This window comes from Lynx rufus, unplaced genomic scaffold (assembly GCF_022079265.1).
Source record: "Lynx rufus isolate CCGP_SWC_20201006 ecotype Redwood Valley unplaced genomic scaffold, mLynRuf1.p SCAF_17, whole genome shotgun sequence".
NCBI lineage: Eukaryota > Metazoa > Chordata > Mammalia > Carnivora > Felidae > Lynx > Lynx rufus.
The window spans coordinates 43,337,014-43,360,349 of NW_025814831.1; the positions used below are offsets into that span (position 1 = coordinate 43,337,014).

The window sequence follows — 23,336 nt, forward strand, 5'->3', positions numbered from 1 at the left end:
ATTTTGGGTGCATGAGAGACACTTGAAGGAGAGAGATGTCTGGAGCTTAGAGGAGAGGCTGAATTTGAGTTACATATTTTTTTTATTTTAATGTTTATTTATTTTTGAGAGAGAGAGAGAGCAGGGGAGGGGCAGAGAGAGAAGGAGAGAGAGAATCCTAAGCAGGCTCCGTGCTGTCAGAGCAGACAACAGAGACTCAGGGCTCGAAGTCATGAACCGTGAGATCATGAGCTGAACTGAAATCAAGAGTCAGTAACACACTTAACTGACTGAGCCACCCAGGTGCCCCTGGGCTACATATTTTATAGTCATCAACATTGGTTGGTAATAGGAGTAAATGATAATGCCTAGGGAGCAAGTTTAGAGGGAGAAGGAGGATGGTGTGGAACAGAGAAACTTTAATAATTGAAAGGTGAGGTAGAGTAGGTCACACCCCCTAAAGGAGGCTGAGGAGGAGTAATTGGAGATCGGACAGGTGAGAAGCCCGGTGTCACAGAATGTAAGGAAAGGATTGTTTCAAGATGGAGGGGTGTGGCCTACTGAAGGAATACAGCAGAGTAGTAAACAAACAAGCACACAGACAACAATCTGAAAACACTTTGATAGAAAGCACTGAAGTCGAGAGGCAGTTCAAATCAAGAACTTCTAGAATGCCCCATGCACCTAACTTTTCTTTGGCTTCCTCCTTATAAAATTGGGATGGCATTGGAGTTGTTTTGAAAGCTGCAGGAGATGGTTGCAAAATATTTAACCCAGAGCTGGCACCCTGTAGGTGTATACTAGAGGTTAGCTGATATAATAAGCAAAGGATCACAATCCTCCTTGTTGAAGTGGGTTTGAGTAAAGCAGCCAAGACTATACTCCAACCTCTGCAGACCTTGGAGGAGGGTCTGTTTGTCCCAGCCCCTTTCCATATTACTGCGTCCGCAGGGTCAGACAGTGTTCTACTCACAGCATTTGCCTTGCCAGTTGGAAAATCAAGGCACAGAAGTTAAGGCTGCCTGGAAAGTGCTCCACTTGAAGCCAACAAGTTAAAGGCGAATGTCATGTTGTGGGACCTGAGAAGTGCACTGTAGACAAATTACTGAGAAATCCAGGTTTGAGTCAGTTGTTTTTATTCTCTGCGTGAGAATCTAGGTGGATCCAAAGGCTTTATCAAAAATTCTTCTGGGTAGAATCATTCGCTCTCAGAACCATAGGAACATTGCATCATAAGAGGAACAAACTCAGATTCAGGATCAGGATTCAATAGTTGTGACTTAAAAAAGCAAATGTTGTTCCCATTCTGAGCTCTAGTGGAGGTGCCTAAGTTGTTAGTAGGGTGAGCTTGCTATGTGGCACTTCATGTTGCAGAGTCATTCATTTTGAAATCCCTCAGGGTAAGGGAGACTCCTCTCCACCACCCCGAGTTTCCACAGGAGTAAAAATACTTGTTAATGAATGCCTTCATTCGTTATTTGTGACAGCCATCTTTGCCACTGTGGGGACTTAACCACTTGTCATATTAATTCTCACTAGGTCTTCTCTGTGAGATTGTAAGCTCCTTGAAGGCAGGAACTGGGTCCTGAAATCTCTGTACCTGCCATCCAGCAAGCACCTGGTCACAGAAGAAGGTCAATAAATTGTTGAAATGAGTCAACACAGAATTTACGTAGGCTTATCAGGTTCCAAACATTTGGTTCTTCTGGGCCTATGTCTTCCTTTCTACTTTGTAACCTAAAATAGACACTACTTGTGGTGCAGAAACCATCAAATATAAAACTTAGTGCTGACACAGACAGAGAGAGAGGCTCTTTGAAAAAAATGTGAAATGTGAGTATCTATGATTATGACATTTTTTTATAGCTCAGAAGCAAGTATATCTTGCAGCCGGGAAAGATCGTCTATTCTCAATGGCATGATCTTTGATTTTGCGTTGTTGTTTTTTTCTCTCTCATCAGTGAGGTTTAATGCTATTTTGATCCTAAGTCCAGTGGGTTGATTTTCTTATTTATGAAGTCAAAGGTTTACTTATGGGCACCTAACTTTTATCATTACAACACAAACCCAGTTTTAGGAGGGCTCCTATTCATTATGTCCAAATAAGGTTTTAGAAAAGCAGACCATTCATTGGAGTTACAGCAATCATTTAATCTTGCTTCACCTGTGATCGAGTCTATACCAACTTGATCTAGCTTGATGTCTTTATATTTTTAGAATGTGAGAAGTATTAGGGAGCAAAATTCATCTAATGACCTGGTAGATGACAAGATAAAAGATGCAATTGTCTTTGAGGAAGAAGCCTTGGATTTTTCCTATGGTGAGCTTTTGTGACTTTAATTCTCCAGAGAGTTGAGTGTCACTTTTATCTTTCTTGTGAGGGGGTCCTCTTAGGCAACATATGTAAGTTTATACTCAGCTGCCTGGGGTTCCTTTTTGCAGGATTCTACTGGAGCTAAATAGGCAACTGTAACAGCTCCCTCCCTGTCATACCCAAGGCTGCAGATGTTTTCCTTTTCTGCTTAGAGAAAACATCTAAGTTTTCTCTAAACTAGATGAGGCAGAACTCTGCTCACTCTGCCTCACTCTGCTTCAGACCTGTTTACTCATCCAGTTTCCTTGGTTTCTTCCTATTGGTGTCTACCCAGATTTTTCTACTCTACCTCGCTTTTCTGGATGGATGCCTACTTAGGTGAGTTGCCTGGCTTTTTGGCTTGCTGAGTCCCTAAGGCCCCTTTTTCCTGTCCCCATGCAATGCAACTTCCCACCCCTCATTCAAGCTCCTCGTTACTGCAACTCTTGCCAACCTGGATCCATTCACTCAGATTACTACTTACTTGTTGGGAGTAGAGAGAAATCAGACTCTACTACAAATCTTGGAATGCAAATACCTCCCTTGAAAAGTATATACAGTTAGTGTTGAAGAACACAGAGTCTGGATCCAGACTTTCTGGGTTCAAATCCTGGGTCTGCCCCTTAGGAGCTGTGTGATCTTGGGCAAATTGCTTACTGTCTCTTGCCCAGTTCTATCATGTGCACAATGGAAATAATGGTTGTATCTACCGTACATGGTTAATATGAAGAGTAAAGAAGTTAGTGTATGTAATAGGCTTAGAACAGTGTGTCTGCTATATAATAAGCATAGTATAGCGTTAACTATTACCAAGCATTTGAAGTCAATGTTCACTGAATTCTGACCCTGCCAGGAAAAGGCAAATGGAGTAGATCAGTATTTATCAAAAGGAGGTCCACAAGTTCACTATAAGAAATTTTAAATCCTGTGCTCACATTTGGATGATAATGTGAACACCCCAGGGTAAGCCTGTATTAGATTATTTAATGACTCCTAATAGCTGAATATGCATATGATTGGGAAGCCTGCATTTACATGGTGCCTATGATCACGTTTTCAGGAAGTGAAGACCATGGTATCGAGGCAGGCTGCAGGAGGGCAGGCCCGGTCATGGTTCTTGGAGAGAAGAGTGGAGGAGGATAGTCTCCTGCAACATGTATGGCCTGAGCATGCAGACCTGTCAGGGACTGGTTCTGTGACAATCACTGACTGCCGGTGTCATTTTGGATTTTATTGGGATTCTATTTAATTTATGAACTTGTTTTAGTTTTATAGTCATATAAAAGAGCTACCAGGATTAGGGGTTTATATATAGACTTCGGTATTTATTTAAGTAACATTATAATAAAAACAATTTGTTATCACCTGAGGATCATAAGCATTTTTATCTTGTAAAAAGGGTCTGCCCACATATTCCCCAAACTTGAGAAAGACTAGACTCTCTGTGGTTCCCAAATGCCAGTTCACAAACTGTGTTTGTCAGGTTACAAAAAAAACTGGGGGGAGGTATGTGGGCAACTTTAGAAATATAGACTTTTGGGGGAACCTGGGTGGCTCAGTCGGTTAAGTGTCCAGCTTTTGCTCAGGTCATGATCTCATGGTTCATGAATTCAAGCCCCACAGTGGGGGAGGGGGCAGAGAGAGAGGAAGAGAGAGAATCCCAAGCAGGCTCCTTAATGTCAGCATGAAACCCTACACAGGGCTTGATCTGTGCTGTCAGTACGGAGCCTGCTTCAGATCCTCTGTCCCCCGTCTCTGCTGCCCCTCCCCTGCTTGCTTTCTCTCTCTCTCTCTCTCTCTCTCTCTCTCTCTCTCAAAAATAAACATAAAAAAAAGAAATAAAGACTCTTGGGCTGTGTCCTGGGGCGGCTAGGCCTGTGAATCTGTATTTTTGCTGAGCTGTCAGGTGATTCCGCTGAGCAACAAGTTTGGGCCTTTCTGGGGCTGATGACCTCTCAATGTTCTTCATAGTCCTGGGATCTTAGAATTCAGGGTCTTTGTCTTCAAAATTGAGATAATCACACTTGTCCCTGTCTTGCTGCACAAGGGAGCAGTGAGAATTAATGAGGCAATTTTCGTAAGTGTTCTTGGAAGAAAAGTACCATTAAAGTGTAATATATCGAGGCCAGAATTGAGCTGGATCGCCTCAGCATGCAAATTGTTCCATAGGAACAAAGAGGTGACTCAGGGCCTTAGCATCATCAGCAGGCTGAGTTTTGCTACCGAGGATCCAGTTTCTGAGAGTGTTGGACCATCTCCAGCATGGACTCAAACCCCATGAAACCTGGCACATTAACATGAGATTTATATATCAGTAACCTGGTGGTAGCAGAGGCGGGAAGGCTGGACGGGGAAGTGTCGGGGGGAGAAGCCCTAAAGCTTATTGTATCAGTTTCCTGGGCCACCATAACAAAGTTCCACTAACAAGGTGGCTAAACACAAGAGAGATTGACCCTTTCAGCTTTCTGGGGGCTAGAAATGGAAATCGAGGTGTTGGCAAAGTTGGTTTTTTCTTGAGGCTCTGAGGAAAAGTGTGTTCTGTGCTCCTCTCCTAGTTTCAGGCATTATGGGGAATCCTTGGTGTTCCTTGACCTGTAGATGCATCATTCCCATCTCTGCCTGTCATCACATGGCCATTTTCTTCTTCCTGCCTGTCTGGGTTTTCATGTGGCCCTCTCCTCTCAGCGTGCCTCTCTCTTCTTATGGGGATACAAGTCGTATTGGATTCAGGGCCCATGCTACTCCAGAAGGACCTCATTTTAATTTAACTAATTACATCTGAAAGCTCCCTATTTCCAATTAAGTCACATTCTGAGGTACTGGCAGTTACGGCATCAACATATCTGACATATCCTTTTGGGGGACGCAATCCACCCCTTACCTCCATGTTTCTATTTACATAAGGAAGCACAGGATATTTTACATTTTGGAGTGAATTCTTTTCCCAAAAGTGTTTTTCTTAAAGAGTTTTTTTTTTCTTCAATATATGAAACTTATTGTCAAATTGGTTTCCATACAACACCCAGTGCTCATCCCAAAAGGTGCCCTCCTCAATACCCATCACCCACCCTCCCCTCCCTCCCACCCCCCATCAACCCTCAGTTTGTTCTCAGTTTTTAACAGTTTCTTATGTTTTGGCTCTCTCCCACTCTATCCTCTTTTTTTTTTTTTCCTTCCCCTCCCCCATGGGTTTCTGTTAAGTTTCTCAAGATCCACATAAGAGTGAAACCATATGGTATCTGTCTTTCTCTGTATGGCTTATTTCACTTAGCATCACACTCTCCAGTTCCATCCATGTTGCTACAAAAGGCCATATTTCATTCTTTCTCATTGCCACATAGTAGTCCATTGTATATATAAACCACAATTTCTTTATCCATTCATCAGTTGATGGACATTTAGGCTCTTTCCACAATTTGGCTATTGTTGAGAGTAAAGAGTTTTTTTCTTAAAAAAAGTTTTTTATGTTTATTTTAAGGGGTGGGAAGAGAGCCTATCAGTGGGGGAGAGAGCAGAGAGAGAGGAAGAGAGAGAGAATCCCAAGCAGGCTCCTAGATGTCAGTGTGAAACCCTACACGGGGCTCAATCTCATGAACTGGGAGATCATGACCTGAGCTGAGATCAAGGGTCGGACGCTTAACTGACTGCGTCACCCAGCGCCCCCACAAAAGTGAAACGCAGAGGGCATTACACCTTAGAAACCATGCTATATGTCATGGTAAGGTCCCCCGGGTGGCCCATAACAACTGATTTAGCTCACAATGTACCAGAAGTAGGAGTTCGTCTAAGGGCCCTGTGGAATCTAACCAACACACCAGAAGAGGTCCCAGTCAGAAAATGTGTTCCAGCTTTCCACTTGCGGTGTTACGAGCACATCTCTCTCCATCAGCTCTTAGAAGCTTCATGTTTGTTTATTTCTCTCATCTTGATTCTTCTGCGCTCGTTTACATTTCCCCTTTTGTGGAGTGTTCCTGTTCCCTATTTATTTTAATATTGGTTCTAATATTACCTTTTATGTTGTTATTATACCTGAAATCCCTGGTGGAAGGGGTGGAGAGTGGGGAAGGGAGATGCTCTGTGCTGTAAACAGTCTTTTTCCCTCTTCCGCATTAAGATTTACTTGCCACAATCCTGTGTCTGCAGCACCTTCTCTTCGATTCTGAGTTACAGCTGGCCACCCGGTGTATTAGCTTCTCTATTGTGCATGTGGAGCTCCTGTGTACTCACTTCATACCCATAGGATTTTGTCAGAGGGGCTCTCAGGAATGACAGTGGAGTATTCTAATGGGTTGACATTGTGTAATCTTCAAACCGTCTTATTGAAATAAAGTCTTTGTGGTGGCTGTAGCTCTCAGTTCTCTTGTTCCTGTTCCAAGTTCCTTAATGAGCCACTGTCATCTGTTCAGGGAGGCTAGTCCTTGGCCTTAACCCTATGTGAGCCTTCCTTTGGATGACAAGAGTTGATGGGAAAGATTTTTAAAACAAAATGCTCTGAAAAGCCCTTTTATGCAATCAGGTGTTAGGTATTGGTAAAGCGTTGTAAATGTAGAATGTCCAGATATTTTCAGAATAATCAGGTCTGAATAAACCTGGTTGAATAGGCCTTTCTTTTCTCCTTGATTAAAAGGTATTGCATGGGGTGCCTGAGTAGCTCAGTCGGTTAAGTGTCTGACTCTTGATCTTGGATCAGATCATGATCTCACGGTTTGTGAGTTTGAGCCCTGCATTGGGCTCTGGGCTGATAGTGTGGGGCCTGCTTGGGATTCTGTCTCTTTCCTTCTTTGCCCCTCTCCTGTTCTCTCTCAAAATAAATAAAAACAAAAAAAGGGGAGGAGGATTGCGTTTGTTCAGATCTTCTTGGAAGCAGGATCAAGATGGGGTTGTGTGTGCAGGAGATTTATCATGAGGACACCTGGGAAGGATGAAGGGAAGGGCAATGGTGTAGGCTGGGAGAGCTTTCAGATGAACTTTTCGGTGCCGGTGTGACTTCTGTGAGAGGACAGGTGGAAGGAAGGAGGACAAGGGGAGGAAAGGACAGATGGGAATGGACAGATGAGGAGAGGAAGGACAGTTCTGAGAATGTCTTGGCCAGGTTGATTGTGAGTTCTTGAGGCAAAGTTGCCTACTGGGGGATCCCTCTGTCCCACGGGAATGAACCTGCACTGGTACCCTGCCATGTTCAACCAACATATGGGAGCCACGCAGGGGAAACGTGGACACTGCACAGATGTGGTTGTGGATCCAGGTGTGTGTTGGGGGGGTGGGAGGCAGGTAGCCTATACTCCCCCACAGTGAGAGAGCCAGGCAGTGCAATTATTTGGCTTTTGCAGGGATCTCCTGAGGGGTCCATGAAGTTGGATGACAAAAATGACATTCTTATTTTCGCTAACTTCTGACTGAATTTTAGTGTTTTAATTATGCGTGGAGCCAGTAGCCATGCCAGTAGCTGTGTGTCTTTCTCACTAATAAATATCACAGCTATTTTTATATCAACATTATAGTTATCACGGATAATCTCAGTATGTTATTTATGCTCATCATTACTTTGAAATCATGGTAGTTACTAGACCTGCCACTAGACCTCTTTATTTAATAACAGTGAAAAGGTGTATTTACTATTGTATCACTAATTTAAAACATAATTTGATAGTGGGATTCGAATATAATTATTTCGTTAGAGTTCTATATATCTTCTGTCATGCATTTATAAGCATTATTCCAAGAAGGGGTAATCCATAGTCTTCATCTGACAGCGAGGTCCAGGTCCACTACTCAAAAATTGTTAAGAACCCCTCCTGCAGAGAGTACTCGGTAGGATCATATTAATTATATTAGCTCGGTTATCTTTTATCTGGCTCCAAATGTGTGAGGACAATAGCCTCAGTCCCCACGAGAATGTATTATTGTAGAAGATGATTCATTAATTCAACAAAGAGTGTCTCCCGAGTGCCAGGTATTGTGTGGTGTTGGAGCCACGGCAACAAGCAAGACAGACAACCCCTATCTCAGAGAGTTTAATCAACTAACATGAAAGGCAGTCATGGAACAAGAACAATTATGATTGCATTACCAGGTTAACAATACAGAACAGCAGGATGCTCTGGGTGCCCCCGGAGAGGGACCCAGTGTAGGGGCCAGAGCAGACCTCTGTGAAAAGTACTCTTTTCAGCTGAGCCTGAAGAACGAGTAGAGGTGGGTTGGAAGAAGAGGGGTGGAGACTGAAGTTAGAGCAAGTGTGAAGATTTGGAGGTGTGGCACGCTTAACTTGTAAGAACTGAAATCGTGCGCACCTCGTAAGCCACGTGAAGTTTAGATTTTTCCCTAAAGGCAGTAGGAAGCTTTGAAGGGGTTTTAAGCAGGGGCTGATGTGATCAGATTGCCTTTCAAAAATACTGCTTGGAAAACGCCAGTGAAGGCTCTGATGGTACTAGGGTGAAAATGAAGGCAGCCTCCTGTGAAGCGTGTGGTGGGAGAAAGCAGAATCAAGCAAGACTCCTCTGGTTATCCTTATATTTGACTTCTTTTTGGCCCTGTGGGAACGACTGGGTCTTGAATTTTAATTTGTCACTCTGTCCTAAGCCACTTTAAAATCTTGGAAGCCTTTTTCTTAGGCTTAAGATGTTCAGAGTAGCTGCAGTTCTCTCTGAAGTCAGTTGCAGATGCCTCTGTGTGAACCTGAAACCTCACACAAATCTCGGGAAAATATTTCTCGATAATGTAGAGCCACGGAGAAAGTGGATGTTGTTTGGTAAGTTCTTAGCGTACATTTGTTACTTGCTACAGCACCGATGGCCTTTAGACTTCTATATTAAGAGGAAAGTAAACTTATCATTAATAATGTAGGTGGTTATATTGCCAATTAAATGAAAGATCTCTGGCTGCTTCTTCAGAAGAAACTCATAATGGGCTCAAGGTTTGTTTGTTACTAGGTAAAAACAAGTCCATTTTGGTTGATGGCTAACTCAGGACCATGCACAGTTAGGCAACTCATAAAAGTGTTCGTCTGGAAATGAGTCTCTGGGATAATCAGATTTTATTTCTAGTGTCTAATTGATGCCCAGAGCTTTGGGGTTTAATTATGTCTGCTGAAAAAATACAATTCAATTTCTCTTCCTCCCTTTTATACATAACTGCAAGCTTTATTTTAATTCATAAATATGCAAGGTGTTGCAGATATTTTCTGACACAGTACCTGGTATTATTTAGATACTTAATAAACGTTGGATTCTTCTTGTAATGGAATGAATACATATCAAATAAGAAACTTGGGTAAGAGTTTCTGGCTCTTCTGTTTATGGTCTGGCAGTTGAATTTGAATATTTTGTGGTTACTCCAGAGAAATAAATAATTTAAGTGGGAAATTGTTGTTTTTTTTTTTAATTTTTTTTTTCAACGTTTATTTATTTTTGGGACAGAGAGAGACAGAGCATGAACGGGGGAGGGGCAGAGAGAGAGGGAGACACAGAATCGGAAACAGGCTCCAGGCTCTGAGCCATCAGCCCAGAGCCTGACGCGGGGCTCGAACTCACGGACCGCAAGATCGTGACCTGGCTGAAGTCGGACGCTTAACCGACTGCGCCACCCAGGCGCCCCAAAGTGGGAAATTGTTTTAATTAAGAGGGGACTCCTGTTTTGCAGTCATCTAGGCAGGCTGGCTTGAATGTAATGTTGGGTGTTTGTTCTAGTAGGGAGTGCGGTAGGCGGGTATTTTATGGGGCCTGCGGCAGGAAGAGCTGAGTATGTGTGATGGACTATGAATTACACCCTTTCCCTTCTGTATGGTATCTACCCAGCTTCCAGGAGGGCCCAGATAGCTTCTTTACCTCATCTTCGATCACCAGCTGGTGTGTCTGTCTTTTTTCACTTAGCATTATGTTTTCAAGGTTCATCCATGTTGTAGCATGTGTCAGTATTTCAATCCTTTTTATGGCTGGTAACACTCCAGCATATGGATACGCCACATTTTGTTTATCCGTTCATCCGCTGATGGACACTTGGATTGTTTCCACCTTGTGGCTATTGTGAATAAGGCTGTTACGAAGATTCGTGGACAAATATTTGTTTGAGGACTAATTCTTTTGGGCATATACCCAAGAGGGGAATTGCTGACTCATATGATAATTTTATGTTTAAGTTTTTGAGGAACTACCAAATCGTTTTCCACAGTGGCTGCAAATGTTACATTTCCCCCAGCAACGGACGAGGGTGCTGATTTCTCCACCTTCTCACCAACGCTTGTGATTCTCCATTTTTTTTTTCATTATGGCCTTCCTAGTGGCTGTTGAGGTGGTGTCCCCTGTGGTTTTGGTTTACATTTCCCTAATGGCTAATGATATTCAGCATCTTTTCTTTTTTTTTTTATTTTATTTTTTTTAATTTCAACGTTTTTATTTATTTTTGGGACAGAGAGAGAGAGACAGAGCATGAACGGAGGAGGAGCAGAGAGAGAGAGGGAGACACAGAATGGGAAACAGGCTCCAGGCTCCAGGCTCCGAGCCATCAGCCCAGAGCCTGACGCGGGGCTCGAACTCACGGACCGCGAGATCGTGACCTGGCTGAAGTCGGACGCTTAACCGACTGCGCCACCCAGGCGCCCCTATTCAGCATCTTTTCATGTGCTTGTTGGTCATCTGTATACACGCTGTAATATGGATGAACCTCGAAAACGTTACGCTAAAAGAAACCAGATGCAAAAGGTCATATAGGATTCCATTTACATGAAATATCCAGAATAGGTAAATCCATAGACACAGAAGGGAGATTAGTGGTTACTAGGGCTTAGCAGGAGGGAAGAATGGAGAGTGACTGTTTAATGGGTACGGGGTTTCCTTTGGGGTGATAAAAACATTTTGGAATGAGATAGAGGTGATGGTTATAAAACGCCGTGAATGTGCTAAATGCCGCTGAAGCGTAGGCTTTAAAATGGTCAATTTTAGGTTACGTGAATTTTACCTCGATAAATAAAAAAACAAAAACATCTGGTTAGAAGTTGAGTCTGCCTGTCCAGTTCCAGCAGTATGAGACAGAGAAATTCTGCATAAAGTAAAACAAAAATTTTAAATATGTACCTGAGCTTGAAAAGAAAGCCATTGTTGCCACCGGCAGCAGCTTGAATCCCAAACAGTAGCCTCCTGAGCTAGAGCTGTGGTACCCCAGGGGAAGCGTGGGCCACATATAGAAGCTGAGATGAGGGGTAGAATTTAACACCAACGTGGGGCCAATTGACAAGCCTTGGGCTGGTGTAGGGAAGCAGCAGGGACTAAAACCTTTGCATAAGGAGGCGTTCTGGAAAAAATGCCTCTTTGGTGAAAGGGGATCTAGAAAAATCCCCCACATGAGCCAGGGGAACAGCAAGGGAATATCACTCTTCCTGATGCTCTGAGTCAAGGGAGAAAAATGACACTGAAGCCCAAGGACTGCCTTCATCATGCAAGAACCTATAACTGAGAAATTACTATACAGCCAGGTGGTAGGTTCCAGCCCCTGGTGAAGCCCCTGGCATCCTTGGCACAAGCAAACAAGAAACAACTCATCTATAGTGACACTTCTGCAGTGCAGGGTGGACAAGATACCCAGGGAAAAACAAGCCCCGGTGACAAATGACAGTTTGCACAAGGAAAGAGTCCAGCATGAGGGAAAGGAAATAAGCATCACGGACAGGAGGATTAGAATCTCAAGAACCCGGCAAAATAGAGGTATGTCTTAAGATGGTTAAACAATGAGGACTTTGAGATTGGCTCTACTGCCTTAATAAAAAGTTTCCCCGTATAGTTGAACACCTGCTCCCAGGGAGCATGTGCAAAGTTTGCTTGTGAGATTTAGAAGGAGCAAAGGTAGGGACTGAGATTGTTCACCGGCTGACTGTCCTATAGTGGGTTGGAGAGACCTTTAGGTTTTTTCCGAAGGATCAAGAGCTCAGGGAAACTTTCTTTCCAAGTAATCCATTTAAGATGGAAGAAAAGCTCTTCCTTTGAGTATTAACTGTGGTGCTCAGGTGCTCTTAACCAAAGATTTGCCTTCATTTCTCTCGAGGGTGCAGCTTGGTATTTGCCCATTATTATGAGGAGTGACACGTTATGAACTGGTAAGTGGAACTTTTGGGAACAAACCTTGAAGCTGCCTTGAAAACCACTTTAGTACTCATTCAGCTCCCCATGTCTAATCGACATCTGTTGGCCGAGCCTTGGCACTAGGGAAGTGGGAGCTTCATGTTGACCAAGCAGAATCATGCCAGCAAGTTTAGATGACTCGTTGGTAAAAATGAGACTTCAGGGTTACCTGGTGACTGGCTAGTCTTCTCTTTGCCTCACTCTATGCTCAAGCCATAGCTTTTGATCAGTGGAAGCCCCACATTTGTATGTAGAGGAGAAGGGTGTGTGGGGACCTTGTCATGAAGCTAAAGTGGGCTATCACTTTCCATGAACTTGAGAACAGGGGACTACAGGCAGGACTGATGGACACTAGGTAACTAATGCCTCACATCTATCTTGAGATGGGAAATTTTACATTCAGTGGATCTGGCAAGCAACACACATACAAACTTGACTTTGCCCCGGAAGCCTGATGAGACTGCACTTCAGAAACAGTAATCTTTCTATTAAAAATTAACTATCGGGGTGCCTGGGTGGCTCAGTTGGCGGAGTTGGTATCCAACTCTTGATCTTGGCTCAGGTCATGATCTCACAGTCGTGACATCGAGCCCTGCATTGGGCTCCGTGCTGGGCATGGAGCCCGCTTAAGATTCTCTCTCTTCCTCTCTCTCTGCCCTTCCCCATCCTCTCTCTTAAAAAAAATGAAGTAGGGGCGCCTGGGTGGCGCAGTCGGTTAAGCGTCCGACTTCAGCCAGGTCACGATCTCGCGGTCCGTGAGTTTGAGCCCCGCGTCGGGCTCTGGGCTGATGGCTCAGAGCCTGGAGCCTGTTTCCGATTCTGTGTCTCCCTCTCTCTCTGCCCCTCCCCCGTTCATGCTCTGTCTCTCTCTGTCCCAAAAATAAATAAACGTTGAAAAAAAAATTAAAAAAAAAAAATGAAGTATGTGCTCGCTTCGGCAGCACATATACTAAAATTGGAACGATACAGAGAAGATTAGCATGGCCCCTGCGTAAGGATGACACGCAAATTCGTGAAGCGTTCCATATTTTTAGACCACTTTCTCACACCATTCACAAAAATAAACTCAAAATGGATAAAGGACCTGAATGTGAGACAGGAAACCATCAAAACCCTAGAGGAGAAAGCAGAAAAAGACCTCTCTGACCTCAGCCGCAGCAATTTCTTACTTGACACATCCCCAAAGGCAAGGGAATTAAAAGCAAAAATGAACTACTGGGACCTTATGAAGATAAAAAGCTTCTGCACAGCAAAGGAAACAACCAACAAAACTAAAAGGCAACCAACGGAATGGGAAAAGATATTTGCAAATGACATATCGGACAAAGGGCTAGTATCCAAAATCTATAAAGAGCTCACCAAACTCCACACCCGAAAAACAAATAACCCAGTGAAGAAATGGGCAGAAAACACGAATAGACACTTCTCTAAAGAAGACATCCGGATGGCCAACAGGCACATGAAAAGATGCTCAACGTCGCTTCTTATCAGGGAAATACAAATCAAAACCACACTCAGGTATCACCTCACGCCAGTCAGAGTGGCTAAAATGAACAAATCAGGAGACCATAGATGCTGGCGAGGATGTGGAGAAATGGGAACCCTCTTGCACTGTTGGTGGGAATGTAAACTAGTGCAGCCGCTCTGGAAAACAGTGTGGAGGTTCCTCAAAAAATTAAAAATAGATCTACCCTATGACCCGGAAATAGCACTGCCAGGAATTTACTCAAGAGATACAGGAGTGCTGATCCATAGGGGCACTTATATCCCAATGTTCATAGCAGCACTCTCAACAATAGCCAAATGATGGAAAGAGCCTAAATGTCCATCAACTGATGAATGGATAAAGAAATTGTGGTTTATATACACAATGGAGTACTACGTGGCAATGAGAAAGAATGAAATATGGCCCTTTGTAGCAACATGGATGGAACTGGAGAGTGTTATGCTAAGTGAGATAAGCCATACAGAGAAAGACAGATACCATATGGTTTCACTCTTATGTGGATCCTGAGAAACTTAACAGAAACCCATGGGGGAGGGGAAGGAAAAAAAAAAGAGGTTAGAGTGGAAGAGAGCCAAAACATAAGAGATTCTTAAAAACTGAGAACAAACTGAGGGTTGATGGAGGGTGGGAGGGAGGGGAGGGTGGGTGATGGGTATTGAGGAGGGCACCTTTTGGGATGAGCACTGGGTGTTGTATGGAAACCAATTTGACAATAAACTTCATATATTGAAAAAAAATGAAGTATGAAGACCACACTATTTCCTTTTTCACCAGTGGATTGAAAATCAGATAATACAAATGTGAAGAGAGAAGTATAGGAGTGAGTTGGGAGAATTTCAGGTGCCCTGATCATGGACTTGATGCCGTGGAATGATAGAATCATAGATCAGAAACCTCCACACTCAACAGAACTTTCAAGGGAGTTTCATGCAAAGCCCAGTGACTTTTTTTGTTCCCTCTCAATCAGGTGTAGAGGAAGGGCATGACAAGTTGTTTTCTCCCTCGTGAGCAGTTGTATATCATGCTTCTCTTTTTGGGAAAAAAAAAAAAAAGCAAACGTGGAGGGGTGCTTTCTTCATTTATGCGTCATGTATTTCCATATGGATGAAGTTCATAGCAGCCTTCTCCTCACTAGAGTTGGTAGCCATACAGTTTATAGTTCATCAGTATGGTTAGCATTTCTAAGTGATCCCGGGAAGATGTGCAGATGATTACAAGACATTCTCTTTGCATCCTCCTGGTAGGTATTTAGTATTGTTCCTCAGCTTGCAGTTAACTAAAGACATTCTTAATGTTACGTGAAAGTAGAGATTAGGGTATTTGGGCTCTTTGTACCCTTCTCTCCAAATCTCAGTGCAGAGGCTTCAGGATTAATTGCTTCTCAGATGCACGATTGCTGCTCACTTAGCCCTATGCAAAGAAGGACGTCATTCTATTCATCGGAATCTTGCTGTTCTGTAATTATGTGAAGAGCAAATGATTATGGATAGAGCTTCTCTGTGATTGTTAAAACAGGTAAATTTAGCATCGTTAGAGAATAGTGTGTAGCTGGAAAAACTTAAGACTTTTACAAAATCATGCAGACAATATTTAAAACAGTAAGTTTTATTTTATTATTCTTAAAGGTGTTATGTAAGTTGGAAAAAAGCTTTGCTGTTCTTGGGCTGCAAGAGACACTTATGGTGAAATAACAAGGAAGAAAAAGAGCTGGTCTCCATTTATTTCTTGACACTGTAGAAACCCTGTAATTGAAATGTAGTTACATATGCTTTGAACAAAGGACAGTGTTCTGACATTGCATTTTTTATTTAGGTGGAATATACATTTTTCTTTTCATTGATGGACAAAAAATAAAGCTTCCCACCTTATTGAAAGATGTAAATGATCTTGAAAATTTCACTAGTAAGGAGACTGTATAACCCTTTCAAAATCAAATGTGAACTAAGTGGAACTAGGTATGAAGTACATCTTACACAATGCTTTATGGAATGAGTATCTCTTATAAATCCAGGTAGCCTGAGCCCTTCAATTAGAATTAGTTTAAATCATTGGAGACGGCGTCTGCCTTGGACTTGGTCAGCTTGCCTTTCTTTCTTGTGCCTTACTTCTGTTCGTTTTAAGAGTTTGTTTTAACTTACAAAATAAATAAAGTTGGTGTGGTGTAGGGGAGGCCTACCTATGTGGTGGTGGAACTAGACTGGGATCTTAGTTTGAATTCTCCATAAAAGCAGACCCTGAGTCTGGATTGGTGTGCAAGGAGTTGGTGTGCGAGGATTGGTGTGGAAGGATGGCGAGGGGGTGAGGAAGTGAGACAGGGTGGCTGGAGAGCCAGCAAAGGGGGCGTGCATGAGGAGATTATTACTGTGGCTCCTTGCTCTTAGGGGATCCTTGAGAAGCTGTGTGGAACACACCTCAGGGGGGAGGAAATCTGGGGAGTTTACCCAATGTGGGAGGCACAATAGTGCTCCTTCCCAAGATGTCTACATCCTAAGACCCAGAACCTGTAAATATGTTACCTTTACAAAGGGTACTTTGCAAATGTGATTGAATTAAGGACCCAGAGATGGGGAGATTATCACAAGGGTCCTTATAAGAGAGAAGTAGGAGGGTCAGAGTCAGAGAAGAAAATATGACAAAGGAAGCAGAGTTTAGAGAGAGTGAGATTCAAGTGTCGTACGGGTGGCTTTGAAGATGGAGGAAGGGGCCATGAGCTAAGGACTGCAGACAGCCTCTAGAGGCTGGAAAAGGCAAGGAAACATGTTCTCCCTTAAGGCTTCCAGAAGGAACCAGTCCTGACACATTGACTTTAGCCATGAGACTGACTTTGGATTTCTGACTTCCAGAAGTATAAGATAACAAATTTATGTTGTTTTAAGCCATTGAATTTGTGATAGCTGCAATTGGGAGCTAATATACTCACCAACTCATGGCCCTCATTGATTAAAGATGGCTTCTAGAACAGTATTTCCTCAGTGCTTCTGGCTAGCCCCATGTGGGCTCCTATGACTGGAAGATACCCTCAGGCAAAGAGACCCTTAGGCCTGCATGGGAAGGAAGTGGTCTGTGGGGCACCAATGGGCTTGGCTTTACTTGCACAAAAGACTTGATCGATAGAATGTGAGAAGTGTCCTCATAAACACTTGAAACTAGCTGTTTTAGGTTGTTTCGTATGAACAGTCCAGGTTTCTGAGCTCTTCTGACTATTCCTTCATCTCTTCCTCTGGCCTTCTCTTGGCCTTTAAATACTGCAATTTCTTGGTGTTGTGACCTTGGTCTTGTGCAGTCTTACTCAGTGATGGTTAATTTTATGGGTCAACCTGACCAGGCCATGAGCTGCCCACACATCTGGCCAAACATTATTCTGGTGTATCAGTGAGGGTGTTTCTGGATGAGATTAACATTTGAATCAATGGACTGAGTAAAGCAGATCACCCTCCCCAGTGAGGGTGGCCTCATCCAATCAGCTGAAGGCCTGAATAGAGCAAAAAGGCTGACCTTTGAGCAAGGGAGAATTCTTCCTGCCTGACTGATGTCCCCTTCAGGCTGGGACATAGGTTTTTCCTGCCTTCAGACTCATATGGAAATACCAGCTCTTTCTGAATCTTGAGCCTCTAGCTCTTGAACTAGAACTACATCATCAGGTCTCCAAGATCTCTAGCTTGCTGACTCACCATGCTGATCTGATCTTGGGACTTATCAGCCTCCATCACCACACAAGCCAGTTGCTTAATTTCTTATGATAAACTCACTCTTCTCTCTATATATCTATATCTATATCTATATCTATATCTATATCTATATCTATATCTATATATGTATCTCTATCTATCTATGTATCTATCTATCTATTTCTCTGGAGAACCATGTCTAATATACAGTTTATACTCCAGGGTGATCTTAGATCTTATTCACTCTTTGGACTTCTGCTTTCATGAACATTCTGGTGAACCCCAAACCTGGTCATCAGCTTGGGTTTCTCCATATCCAAAATCTTAACTGCCAACAGAAACATCCCCAGGGATATTGTGCAGATACTTTAAACTCCACATAGTCAGAGTAAAATCATTATCATGACCCCAGGAATCTGTTCCTGTTTTCTATATTCTTCTTTTTTCATGGTGCTACCATGTACTCTTATCTCATACTCAGTATCTTCAGCATTGCTCATTCTGGGTTTTAACTTTCATCTCAGGATTTCTGCCACCAGGGCTGTTGTTCTCCAATGCAGAGCAACTCTGTACACAGGACTGAGTTGGGAAAATTCTCAGGCTAAGATAGACCTAAGATGGAACTAAGATAGATCTAATTTATTCTCATACAAAGACACACACACACACACACACACACACACAAATAGTGGGGGAGAGAAGACATATATACAGAGAGCAACAGTCATATAGACCAACAGACTCAGAGAAGGAGAAAAAAGGGGAAGAAAGAGACAAACCAGAGTGAGAGGCAGAGTTGGAAGGAGACACACATTGAGGCAGAGAGAGGAGGACATTTGTCAGAGAGAGGAGACAAGGAGAAGCAAATAGAGAAAGAGCAAGCCAGAATAACAGGTGAGCTGATACACGTCCCACCCCAATCTGGGTATGCCATTATCTCCAGAAGTTGAAATAGCCCTATCGTGTCCTCTGACATGGCCACACCCCTTCCCAAAGCAACCCACTGGCATACTGAATAGGCATATATTTTAGCCATAAGGGTCTGGGTCCAGATTCCAGCTCAGTCCATTTTTAGCTGTGTGGCTTGCGGCATTTTACTTAAGCTTCATTTTCTTCATTTGTAAAATGGGGATGATAATACCTACCTTGCAAGCTTTTAGTGAAGTGTCCAACAAATCTTAATTATTAGCTCAGACAAACCCTGGGTCTCCTCTTGCTCCCATCCCTTTCCTCTTTAGTGAAAGGGAATTTATGGGTCTATCTGGGATAAATGTAGCCATAAAATTTTGTTATTGGAAATAAAGGAAATTACTTTGCAGGCAGTCTGTTAAAAACCAACCATACTTACAATTGATAGGATACATAGAAATGTTATTTTATCTGCAATTTCTTCATTAATCTCTCCCTCTTCACTTTTTTTCCCACTGGACAAGCTGGGAGAGGGCAAATTGCTCTGCCTTGGATGCTACGCACGAGAGAACACTAGTGGACGGGAGGGAGAACCTGCCGTTTTTTTTCTTTAACCGAAGTACAGTTGATACGCAATGTTACGTTAGTTTCGGGCATACAACATAGTGATTTAAGAAGTCTATACTTTCTTCTTCTTTTTTTAATTTTAGAGAGAGTAAGTAGGGGAGAGGGGCAGAGGGGGAGAGAGAGAATCTTAAGCAGGCTCCATGCTCAGCACAGAGCCTGACACAGGGCTCGATCCCATGACCCTGGGATCATGACCTGAGCGGAAATCAAGGGTTGGTCGCTCAATGGACTGAGCCACCCAGGTGCCCCTAAATAAAATTTCAAGAAAGAAAACAAACTAGAATCAGTGAGGTTAGAATGGATCTGTAGTTGTGGGCTGAGGAATTATCTGAGTGGAAGGGCCCTAACCTCTTGTGCTCATCTCTGTCAGCAATCCAGCATTAACCTCCATTTGCAAAGGTCTACAGAATTGTCTGGGGCTCTTTTAACTTAAAAGTAGTAAGAAATTGGAGGGTATTATGCTTAGTGAAATAAATCAGTCAGAGAAAGACAGATAGCATATGTTTTCACTCATGTAGAACTTGAGAAAACTTAACAGAAGACCATGGGGGAAGGGAAGAGGAAAAAATAGTTTCAAACAGAGAGGGAGGTAAACCTATTAGAGACTCTTAAATACAGAGAACAAACTGAAGATTGATGGGAAAGTGGGAGGGGGGAGGGGAAAATGGGTGATGGGTATTGAGGAGGGCACTTGTTGGGATGAGTCCTGGGTGTTATATGTAAACGGTGAATCACGGGAATCTACCCCCAAAACCAGGAGCACACTGTATGTTAGCCAACTGGACAATACATTGTATTAAAATAATAATAAAAATTAAAAAAAAAGAAATTATAAATAATTTGGAAAATTCTAAATATTGAGGGAATAAAAGAAAATCACCCATAATTCTATAACCCATTGAGGAATTCATTTAACACTTAGATGTACATTATCCCAATTATATACATAATATTTTTATCCACAAACTTGGGCTTATGTTATATATACCCTATTTTTTTCATTTGTAACGTATCAAGTATTTTTCTTTAAATAATTTAAGTTTTTGTGTAATATACCTCTCTGTAGATATAACCTAAGGTTTTGTTTTCCTGTGAGTATTTCAACCAATTATCTATGGTTGGCTATTAATGTTGTTTACATGTTCTTTTCCACTACAAATAATGTTACAGTAAATAGCATTTAACAAAAATTTTTGTGCATATCACTGATTGTTTAAGATAACTGGAAATTTGGATGAAAAAAATTAAACCTTTAAAAAACTTTTAATATAGATTGCAAATCCCTCCTCACATCTCCAAAAGGTTGTATCAGTTCATACCCCTCTCGTCAGTGTGATGTGTCTCTATTTAAAAAATTGCAGTGTTGGGGCGCCTGGGTGGCGCAGTCGGTTAAGCGCCCGACTTCAGCCAGGTCACGATCTCGCGGTCCGTGAGTTCGAGCCCCGCGTCAGGCTCTGGGCTCATGGCTTAGAGCCTGGAGCCTGTTTTCGATTCTGTGTCTCCCTCTCTCTCTGCCCCTCCCCCGTTCATGCTCTGTCTCTCTCTGTCCCAAAAATAAATAAACGTTGAAAAAAAATTAAAATAAAAAAATAAAAAATTGCAGTGTTGATTCTCCTCTTTATAAATCATCTTTTCTTCTTCTGATTTTTTTGTCTTGACTTTGCATTCCCTTATCAATTTTTATTCCTTCAGTTTATTTATTTATTTAGGGAGAGCGTGTGCACACACATACACAGGAAAGGTGGAGGGAGAGATAGAGAATCTTTTTTTTTTTTTTTTTTTTTAAAAAAATTTTTTTTAACGTTTTTATTTATTTTTGACAGAGAGAGACAGAGCATGAACGGGGGAGGGGCAGAGAGAGAGAGGGAGACACAGAATCGGAAACAGGCTCCAGGCTCCGAGCCATCAGCCCAGAGCCCGACGCAGGGCTCAAACTCACGGACCGCGAGATCGTGACCTGGCTGAAGTCGGACGCTTAACCGACTGCGCCACCCAGGTGCCCCGGGAGATAGAGAGAATCTTAAGCAAGTTCCATGCTCATCCCCAGAGCCTGACATGGGGCTCAATCCCATGACCCTGGGATCATGACCTGAGTGGAAATCAAGAATCGGATGCTCAACTGACTGAGCCACTCAGGTGCCCCCCTGTTGCAGTTTTAAATAAATGAGAATCAAAACAAGACTATTACTGTCATGTTAATACTGTTGACTCTTTCATAGTATTTCATATAATGAAACCAGTGCATCAAATTAATTCAATACCATGAAATATAAGTTATCAAATTAACTTAATGAAATATAAGTAAAAAGATGGCTATTTACATTTTATTCTCTTATTTTCCCTAGTGAGAAGCTGGATGGAAAAACTAAAAGACAAGGTAAGAGAAGTATTTTCTTTCTTCAGATTTATCTTAAAGGGCACGGCTTTGTCAAATAAAAGATCTTCAGAGTAACTGAGCTTTAATTCATCATTCTGATTCTGGTGACCTACTCAGAGATGCAAGGTCACTTCCAGGTGGCCAGCAAGAAGGAAGACCCTCCTTTTAATTTCCTTCTTGTATAGTGCAGGGGACACCTTATTCTTTGGAGCACCATTCCTTCTTATGAAGGCATCCTGTAGTATGCTCAGCTGAAAAATATCCTTGATATATCAAGGTGGAGTTTCTTCTAGGAATCAGGAGTGTAATCCCATTGTATTTAGCATTTCTTGTCCCAGTGCAAGGCTTTTGTAAGCCTGATCCTCCTGCATAAGGAAGAAAAACCTTGGATTTTTGAAAAACACTTTATTATTATTTTTTAAAAAGATTTTTTACTTTTTATTTTTGACGGGGTGGAGGGGCAGAGAGAAAGGGAGACAGAGGATCCAAAGCAGGTTCTGCTCTGACAGACGAGAGCCTGATGCGGGGCTCTAACTCAAGAACATGAGATCATGACCTGAGCTGAAGTCAGTTGCTTAACTGACTGAGCCATCCAGGTGCCCCAAAATTGTGTGATTATATTAATTCTCCTCATTATTATCTTTGTGCTTCTCAGTAAAATTTAGCATGGATGGTTTTTGAGAATGAGGCTATTATGTATTCATAGGTATTAAACGTGATATTGAAAATTTTAAGCATATTGAGGTTACCGGAGGCCATTTTCATATCTGTAACGGGTCCAGTTGTCTAAGGGAGGTAGGATCAGATGGACCGAGTAGGATTTAGGGGGAAAAAAGCTCGAAGGTTAAGAACTGAACACATTAGTAGGGCTTCTTGTTTTTTTTTTGTTTTTTTTTTTTTTCAGGAGAAAATATGATGCAATGAAAAGGAAATAGGCTTTGGTAGATGAATTTAGGAATCCATATATCATTGTTTCTATAGAAAATATCCTTCTGAGTAAAAAAAAAATGCACAAAAAACCCTTAAGAGAATACATTTTTGCATGCAGTTTTGAAGTTAGATATTGCAAAATTTCTTACCTGTATCTATAGATAGCTTTGCCATAATTTTTAAAAATCTGTGCAGTTTTATAGAAAGGCTGTATTTTCTATTTCTGTAGACCCTTCTTGTCTCAAAGGCTTGGCACCTTCTCTTTACTCATTTTCACCAAGAGAAATAATTTTATGTGTGATCCTTAGTTTTCTGGATTGAGTTTTTCCAGCCCTCTCTCTATTTTCTTCTGTAGTGTTTTTTCAGTATGTCTTAATTAAAAAAAAAGAAAAATAGTTGATATTCTAACCATGTTTGGCTTATTTGAGGTCCTGTTTCTTTATATTGTGACCCTCTTTTGGAGGTACTCACTGTAATCTTTCCCATATCCCCCACTCACTCTGTGAGTGAAATATTATACACTTACCTGCAATGTGCATTTATATGTGCATACACATATGTGTGTATATGTATCTTTCTCTCTTTCCCTTCCTTTCTCCCTCACTTCCCCTCTTCACCTATCTAGCTAGCTAGTTAGCTATCATCTATAAAAGTCTTGTGAGTTATTATCTTCAGAAACTGTTTGGTATAACTATTGCCTCTGATGAAAGTCACAGAATCCCTTAAACCTGAAAACTAAATACTTATTTGACTGGCTCTTTGGCCCACCAGGACGTTTTCTCAGTTTTGCTTTATTTAATTTTACCCAATATTGGTATTTCTGTTAGTTGGTTTGGCTCCAGAAAGAATAGTGCTCTAAAAAGTTCTGAATTATTCC

General features: G+C 42.1%; 1 protein-coding gene and 1 non-coding gene across 2 annotated transcripts in view; both read left to right on the plus strand.

Annotated features, from left to right (window-relative positions):
* The window catches only part of ARMH4 (armadillo like helical domain containing 4), a 122,043-nt gene that overhangs the window by 93,040 nt on the left and 5,667 nt on the right, over window positions 1-23,336 (plus strand). Inside the window, exon 6 of the mRNA XM_047079759.1 lies at window positions 21,498-21,529. Within this exon, the coding sequence (XP_046935715.1) occupies window positions 21,498-21,529 (32 nt within the window). The remainder of the gene's footprint in view (window positions 1-21,497; window positions 21,530-23,336) is intronic.
* LOC124512727 (U6 spliceosomal RNA) lies at window positions 13,367-13,473 on the plus strand. Its single transcript, XR_006962237.1, has one exon. It is a non-coding gene; the product is annotated as a U6 spliceosomal RNA (small nuclear RNA).